A 9258-nucleotide genomic window follows, 5' to 3' on the forward strand; every position below is an offset into this window, starting at 1 on the left:
ATTATTAATGTTAAAGTTATATAATTTTCTTGTATAACTGCAATCTAACTGTGTTTTAGAACTGTTATAATTCTCTGTTATTTACAGGTTATAATTGTATAACACCAGCATAACTAAGATATAACAGGTTATATAACAAATGTTTATTTGCATTACATCTATGTTATATAACATTTTTATATCTAGGGATAGAATCAGTCGCTAGATGGTTTCCGTTTTCTTGTCTTTCTCGTACGTAAAATACGAAAGCCATCTAGCGACTGATCCTATCTCTAGATACAAAAATGTTATATAACAGATGTAATGCAAATAAACGCTTGTTATATAACCTGTTATATTTTAGTTATGCTGGTGTTATACAATTATAACCTGTAAATAACAGAGAATTATAACAGTTCTAAAACACAGTTAGATTGCAGTTATACAAGAAAATTATATAACTTTAACATTAATAATGTATAACATCCGTTATATTACGTGTTACTTCTATGTTATATAATAGCTATATTCTGTGTTTGCTGGGATATGTATAAGTTACTTTCGAAACGATATCAAGTTTACATCTCTTTCAAATTCTAGACATACGCACACATATGTATTTCTCCTAGAATTTTTCAAATCCAAATATCAAATCAACCTCATTTCTCCCTCTCAGACTAAACGATCTCGAAACGAGGGTAAATACCGCGACAAATTATCGCAACATTAATGAAATAATTATGTCACCGAATGTACTAACATCTCTCGCCCGTTCGCGTCAGGTCGCAGATGAATTCAACCCCGGGGGAAGAAACTCCGCGCTGTATGTCGCTTCCGCTTTACCGCAATATCCAGGCAGCATCCGCTGTATCCTCCTCGGATACAAACAAATACGCGCCGGTGCGGATGGACGGACGGATGGACGGGCGCGGGCGGGCGGCAGTCCGGGATAAACAAGCGTGACATGCTGATAGGTTCCTGGTAGTGTCGAAACGCGGTGAGATGTCGTAAACCCGAGAAGATGACAGAAAATCAATAGCCCGCCTTCGAGGTGGCACCGCGACGGCTTCGACATCGTCTTCAGCCGTTTCTTTCGTCCACCGGCGGGCAGCAACGCCTGATGCTGGCCTGGTCTTTTTCAGATGCCGTGCGTCTTCCTGCCGTCTTCGGCGGAAAAAAACCGAACGCAACAATATGTATCGACGGATCGGAACTATTCCCACGCGTGATACTATCCTGTTCCGTTGACACGTCACAGTCGTCATGTTTGGAGAATTTGACGTGAAATCGATGGCATGCCCCCCGATGCGTGCTCGTTATTGTCGCCGTTATTGTCACCGCAATCCACTTGTTTTTCGCGCGGCCGATAACGATGCGCGTTTGCGGGCGAGAACGCGTCCGGGTAACGCAAAGCCTCGGGAAGACTAGCAAGTGAGCGAATGAGCGAGATAATAATAGATAATCAGCGATTATCGTCGTAGGTATTTGCAGCGCGTGACCTCATTTCTATTATTCATGATACATTAACGTGGCGATCACGTATCATCGGCCAATTAAAAACTTGCCATCTCATGCTGCAATCTCTGGAATAATGCGACGCTCATTATCGACGAAACATGTCTTGGTTCTTAGAGGACGTGTAGAACATCGTGTGATCGTAATAATAGGCGTTGGACATCGATATTAATATCAGTGTGGCGATAAGATCGTCAGGTTTTACAATCGCACATATGTCGATTATTTCAATTATCACTACATCTGTCCAGCGCGCTTAATTACCAATGATAATGGGAATATCCAGTGAATATTGGTGTTATTGAATCTGCTTGTTTATACGTACGTACATTTCTATCTCTTTGTCAATTGTCAATTGATATGGCGCAATCCTGGAGCCTTCGTATTACATGTTACATCAGGGGTAATTATTCCGTAATATATTTGACAAAGTACGAAGGGCGGACGAAGGTGCAACGGTGACGCGCTTGCGTCACCGCCGTATCGATTAAACGTCAGATTCATGTCATAAAGACGTCACCGGCACGGTTTTCACCAGGACAACATCCTGCGCTTGAATTTACGACCTCCAACGTAGCAACAGGTCTCGCGGGAATGCATACACGTTGTACGCAGAATCCGCGAGAGACTTCCGCTTCTCTCTTAGGTTTCGCACTGACAAAGCAGACAAGCAAATATTCATATTCTAAGGTCAGTGTTAATAATCATTACGTGAAACTTGCTTCAGATAAGACACTCAGATTTTAATTTGAAGTTAGACCTGAGTTTCTCAGCTAAATCGCAATTGCAAATGCAATGTCGCAGGTATTATATAATTCAAATAAAAAGCCCTCATCTAACTCCAAATTCAAATTTGAGTATTTCACGTAGGACCAGTTTCAAGTAACGACTATTAATACGAACCTAAGAAGAGAAATCTGAGGAATATGTCGAAACATTCCTACGATCTATCTTCAAGCAAACCGTATTACATACGTGTGATTTCCCAGAAAATCGAAACGCACACAACTACGATTGTTAACACTGTTGCAAAATGCAAATTAGATGAAAATACGAAATCATCTTCTCGGGAAGAGGAACAGATAGAATTCGACGGCTGAGCATAAAAGCAACCAACATCTTATCGGTGAGCAGAGGACTTTTCAGAGTAAGTCGAAGTGAATGGAGGTGAATTGTTCGCGCGAGATGCTCCAGATTCAATCACCCTCAGGTCGGCATTCAGCTGCTGTTGTTCTCTCGAAGTGAAGCAGCAACAGTGTTTCTGATTCAAGCAGCACGACGAACATTTCACTGATGATCAGTCAGCACTTATATTGCGAGAGTAAAAAGCTGCGAGCAATAACGCCACGGCAACACAGCCACGCTGTCCGCACTTTCGCACGCACGCGCGCGCCCGCGTTTTACCTGCGAGCAATAGCAACCACCTGTTGACAGCGCAACGCTCGTAAATCTAGCTCGAGGCTGTAATCCTGGTAGGCTCGTCTCAAAATGACGTCATTGACGATCTTTTGACGGACAACTGACACCCGTGCCCCGTCCTCGAGCGATCGGCCGGCCCGTCGTCGCGCGTCGAACGTTCTTTCGTATCGAAGAAATTCTTCTTACGGCCGAGCGAGGATCACCGCGAGGAGTCCTCACGACGCGCGCGAGAGAAGCTTACCAGGGTCCTCCGCGGGTGGAACAATGTAACCGTTCCCATAAATTCATCTACTGCACGCCGTTGCTCCCCTAGTAGGCGCGAGCTTTCGTGACGTCACGCCGTGACAGATGACGAAATGTCATCGACGTATCGACAGGAACACTCGCACTGCCGCTGGACGATGCTCGATGAGAGTGTGACCCGCTTTACGGTGTCCGGTATCGCGAAGGGTCGGCGCGACGAACGCCGCGAATGGAGGGAACGCGGCGCGGGGTCGTAATTCGAGCGGATCGATCCGTCGACGCGGCCACGTCGACGTGCTAGCGCGAAACACCCTATAAATCCCTCAAACGTCTGCTGGTGCCCTGGTGCACCCAAGCGACTTGCGCCACCGTGACGGACGGATGATTGACGTTTCTGCTTCCGCGCGTTGCAGAAGAGCCACCCCCGACGAGGCGTTAAGCGGCACTCACACGCTCGCACGACTCGATCTACGATTAATCGGGCGCGCAGACAATGTCGAGTCATGTCACATACTGTCGTATGAGTCGGTCCACCATCCTGACGGAAAAAAATATCTGAGCAATAGGAAATATTTATAGGGGAACACTAATGACATATTCTTTCTGAAATCTAAATTTTCTCTTACTTAAATAGAATAAACGATTGCTTAAATAGAATGAACAAGAGCCTCCATGAAAAGGCTAAGGGATCTTAAAGGATTTTAAGGAAACGTACGTGATGTAAAAAATTAGTCACGCTCCCTAAACGGTTTATGGTTGTTTCTTGGATTGGCGGAAAATTTGCTTTTGTCATCGAAAAGGACTCGTTCACGAGAGTTTCGCTCACTCATTATGAACGTTGCTTGTCAAATGCAGCTATAATGACCGGGCAGTACTTGCGCGCGGGGGAATGAGGAAGTAAGGCCAAGGTGAAAGAGGGAGAGGTGACACATGACTAGCATCAACGACCATCCGGTCGTACTGTATGCGACCCTGGTACACTAGCGTCTCTACGACGTAACATGATGGACCGATGACGTTAAATCAATACGCGTCGTCGGCTATGCAGTTTCTAATGTTCGGGAGGAGTAACATGCGTCTTGGTGTGTTTCTAACACGATTGCTCACCAGACCTGCGCGTTTCCTATCGTTCGCCTATCGTTTCTTCAAGATTCGTTCGTTTGTTCGTCAAACTGTTAACAACGATCACGACTGATAATTAGATTAACCAGCAACGCTGCTCAAACTAGCGTTAATCCGCGAAATTTCTCCACTGTAATTTCGACAGCATGAAAACGTGCATATACAACTCTGACTGCCAACGCTTGCCGAATGATAACGCAACTGAATTTCTGCCGAGATAAAGGCGGGACGAGCGCGACATAAAAACGACAACATGACGTCTCGCGATCGATGTCTGTCAGACAAGGATCGTGCCAAGCATGCCTTGCGAGCTTCCGGGAGCAGGCTACCATCTATATTCGGAAGTCCCACAAGGCGCCTCGAAATTCCCATCAAATTCTTGCTGCCCGAACACCAGGGCACCAGTGTCCGGGGTAGGTCAGGACCGCGCGGAACGGGGTGAATTAAACCGGTAATTGAATCACAAGCGTTTAAGTTCAATTTTAAACAAGTCAATAACATCAAAAGCTTCGACTATCCGGCTCGCATCCCCGCATAGAGCTCGAGTGCGCCCTACAATATAACTACGAACGGGGTCTATCGCAATCTAGGCCGCCGCCCCTAGATACACTCGTCGCAGGGAAACTCAAAGATGAATACTGAACGCGTTCCCGGACTATCAGAGCAACAGGAGGAGGGCAAAATAGTGAGTAAAACATTACCCGCTTAAAATAATTTACATTTTTCTCTGTGTCGGAATGAGTAAAAGGAATGAATGGAAAGAGGACGAGAGGAGAAGTGAATAATATAGGAATACTAAAAGTCACCAATAACAAAGTCACAATACCAATTTCGACGTTTCAGTAATAAGCAAAATAAATCGTCGCATTTATAACGAGCCAATTATTCGAAGAGAGTACACAGACGCGTTAGCAACGTTCGATAAATAACATTATTAGAGGCGCGAGAGATTACATGTGATTACCTCATCAAGTTCACTCTTTCTGCGGAAAGAAGAATGTACGCACCACGAGAGCATTTTCATCCATTTTCTTCTCTTGTGTCTCGTAGAGATATCTAATAAAGAAATAAAGAAATCTACTTAAACGATTTGTTGCTCGATCTGCTGCGAAATTGAGGATTTACCGTGCATGATCGTTCGAGTTCTTCGCCAGCGATATCGTTTAAATCTCAATCGGATCTCTGGTCTATTTCCGACATGTACGCTCAAGGTTCGCGAACACCAGGCTGCCACTCGCCCAAGAGAGCTTTCTTGGCAAGCCGAGGATCCCTACTTAGATGTAGATACCGACGATTCCTAGTGGGGGATTAATCATGTGCTCGAGTGGGGGTGGTTTGGCCGTTCGACCACCTCCATCGCATCCTCAGCACAACCAGGATGACAGTCACAGGTGGAGGCTCGTTAAATCTAAACACTCGCCGTAATCGACGTTATCGACTATATATCCGGGACCCTTTCTGACCCGGACAACTCGACGAGTGCGTCATCGGTCGGTGGATATGCGCGATAAATGTACTCTCGCGACTGATCGAAGCGATGCCACTCACTTCACGCCGGCTTCGAGCGTGAAAAATTTAGACTCACCGGCATAATTCGTCCTCGATCTATTTACACGCACAATGTCCTTGTACTCAATCAGATCAAGATCACGGGGTTTTTCTCCTCGATAAATTTCGCGACGATCTCGCAATTTCCCTTTCTGAAACTCAACGAGAAGAGAAACGTCGTGTGACCGAATGTCTATGTAAATAATAGTCCGGCAGAGTTAACTTTGCTCGTTCGAAGGATTCCCTCTGATTCGCAGACACGGAAATGGAGCGGAAAGAACGGTAGTGTGGCGCAAACGTACATGAAACAACACCGATTGCGTCGACGCCTGACGTGTTTGTCGCAACAGGGGTGTATGTTAGGACTGAGGGTTGCTCGCCGAGTCAGGCTCGATAGGGTGGCTCGCAATGACGTAACAAAGCGCGCGTTTTGCCAGGGGAGCATGTCGCAATAAGAAGTAGAACTACCCCTAATAGTTCGGGCAAGGTTCGTCAACCTCCTGGAAATCGTTAATACGATTACGATGTAAATCCCTGACTTTGTTTACCCTAAGTTTCCACTCGCAACATACTCGTATGAAAACTTGTTGTAGCTATGCACTTCTCGACTAGCCTCATGTATATAAATTGAATATTGTCATTACAAACTCAATTGTTATAATTCGTGAGAGAGAGGAGAGAAAGAGAGAGACGCAGATAGAAGGAGGAAAAGAAACAGAGAAAAAGAAAAAAAGAAAGAGAGAAAGGCAGAGAGAGAAAGAAACAGAGAGACAAAAAAAATAGACACCTAGTATAAATAACTTTCGTGCAAATGCGAATATAAATTTGAGATAGGCCACGCTTTTTAATCATGCTTATACACTGAAGAAAAAATTACCTTAAAATCAACAAATATTTCTTTGATGGGTGCCATTAACATATTTATTTAAATCTAAATTCTGTTTATTTAAACCAAATATTGTTTACTTAAATCGGATAAACAATATTTGATTTGAATAAAGAGAATTTAGATTTAAGTAAATATGTTAATGGCACCCATCAAAAAAATATTTAATGATTTTAAGATAATTTTTCTCTCAGTGTATATATACATTTTATCCACAATATTCTACATAGAGAGAACGTCTACTTCTTCAAACGGTCGTGACAATTACGTTTGCAACAACAATACGCGAAACGCCAGTTAAAACGCTGATACGTAATTGTGGCGCATTGTATTTTTGTCGCATGTGTTCGAGATAAATATCGTTTTGCATCGCGTGCACTTGATATCGCGATATTCATATTATAACGTACAAGTATGCTATATGGAGGAACTGACCTATCGACGAAGCTTAACCTTTGTGACGTCACGCGACCTGACATTTGTATCCGGCAATTATGTGGCTCCAGTTGGCTTCAAGGCGCTTCCACCCCTTTGCTCGTTGCGCTGTCCCAAGCACCGATGGGGATGGAAACGTCGAAACGCTTTCAGAGCCGCACCACCTCCACGGAACAGGAGCTCATATGTGTCCACAACGCCATTAAACGCACGACATTTATACAAGAGATTTAACATCGGCATCATGCCACTTTTTGCGAAAGTATCTTGGAAAATATGTTTACATCGAAAGGACATGTTGTGTATGTCGTTTCTTCTTTATGGCATTCTAAAGAGTAGTAAAGAGTCAATCGATTTTTAGCCTCTCCCGTGTTTTGTTGTATAAACACATCTAATCACACTCACGTATTTTAATTAATGTCAATCGAATGGATAAACAATTTAAATAGTCGGCTTGTTAAATACGAGTTGCTGCAAACATCGTACGTTCATCGACTCTCTAAGAGATGTATAAAAACTAGATAGATAGTTCCGTTGAATCAAAAGATACAAGGACAATTAAGCTTGCAGGTTTTTGATCGTCTTCACATATCAGGGTTTCATATCTGAGCAAGATTTTTTCCGATTGATAGGGGATGTGTTACTGTGATAACTTCGCTTCCACTGTAATCGATACTCCCCTGATATCTTTACTTATGTGCAATCGGAAACTATTCATGAAAAAAATGGTTAAGATACGCAACGACACTTCATAAAGCTGCACCGTACGAAACGGCGTGTGTTAACCGTTACAAATGTTGAAATAATTTTGATGAAATTTACATGTATTATACGTATCCGATTATAATGTATATCCGCGATACTAATACACACGTATCTAATTATTCGTGTCCAACTTCATGAATATTAAAGAAGCAACCGTTCTAGAGATGCTTTGTCTCGAATTAATGAAAGATTTGTTCGATGTTCTTATTTTATGTGCAGATAAAATTTTATTTCGCCTAATTTAGACGCCTAATTAAAGCGCGACACGGAATATATTAAGACTTATAATTTATGTTAGACACATACACTAACCTGGTGGAAATCTTTCGCCGACCACCGTTTCGACCCATTGTTGGGCTTCGGCTTCTTGGCTCGCTTCTCGCTTGCCGGCAACCTGCACATAATTGGAAACTGAATAGTTAAAAAGGAAGACAATAAATCTTGAAAGAGAAAAACACGTTCCCAGAGAAATGATATATGCTACCCAACTGTATTTTACGAGAGAACCGCTTTAAAAGTATGCCAGAGAAATGATAGCCCAATGAGATATTTGGCGACCGCGAGAAGACAGTGATATATGTTATTTGTTTTACATTTTTCTCACGTAGACATCAAGATGCCTAATTTTATATTTCATGTAAACAAAAGTATTTTAAAAAGAGAGAGAAAGAGAAAATAATTCTCCGAAAAAGAGATAAGAATAAAAAGATGTTTAATATTTTATATATATATATATATATATATATATATATATATATATATATATATATATATATATATAGAGAGAGAGAGAGAGAGAGAGAGAGAGAGAGAAAGTAATATCTATAATATCTACAAAGTGATTACTTTCTTTTCTAATAATAATATAGAACATATTATCTTGCAAAATTGCAATTTCTAGTATTATCGATAGACAAATGATATTTAAAATATTTTTTATATGTGAAACATATATTGTATATAAGACATTTTGCCCAAGATTTGCTGGAATTATAATGTAGCTAAACACGATAAAAAGAAACAGTTTGCAGTTGCAAACCTACAGTAAGAATAACGGCTACTAGCAAACTCTCGGAAAGCCGTTCATCTATTCCCTCTTTTTACGACGTATTATTGTAGAGGAGGAGACGTGATGCGTCATTGCAGCAGGTATAGCACGGATGATGCAATATTTTGCGCATAACTCGTAACTATAACGAATCGCTATCGCAAAGGCAGTTTTCACATCGTCATGGCGTGGTATTGGTAAAAGTTTTCAACTAGCAATAATCGCACCTCGGTAGGACCTCATTGGTTACGATATCGCCACTGCGCAAAGCTAACGAGACTAGTCCGTCGCACCGTAC

General features: G+C 42.4%; 1 protein-coding gene and 1 non-coding gene across 2 annotated transcripts in view; both read right to left on the bottom strand.

Annotated features, from left to right (window-relative positions):
- The window catches only part of LOC116841618 (muscle-specific protein 20-like), a 35864-nt gene that overhangs the window by 12098 nt on the left and 14508 nt on the right, over positions 1-9258 (bottom strand). Inside the window, exon 4 of the mRNA XM_032809760.1 lies at positions 8225-8306. Within this exon, the coding sequence (XP_032665651.1) occupies positions 8225-8306 (82 nt within the window). The remainder of the gene's footprint in view (positions 1-8224; positions 8307-9258) is intronic.
- On the bottom strand, positions 9078-9232 carry LOC116841718. Its single transcript, XR_004377594.1, has one exon. It is a non-coding gene; the product is annotated as a U4 spliceosomal RNA (small nuclear RNA).

This window comes from Odontomachus brunneus, unplaced genomic scaffold, assembly GCF_010583005.1.
Source record: "Odontomachus brunneus isolate Ranch 3 - 2012 unplaced genomic scaffold, Obru_v1 Obru_scaffold_017, whole genome shotgun sequence".
NCBI classification, from domain to species: domain Eukaryota; kingdom Metazoa; phylum Arthropoda; class Insecta; order Hymenoptera; family Formicidae; genus Odontomachus; species Odontomachus brunneus.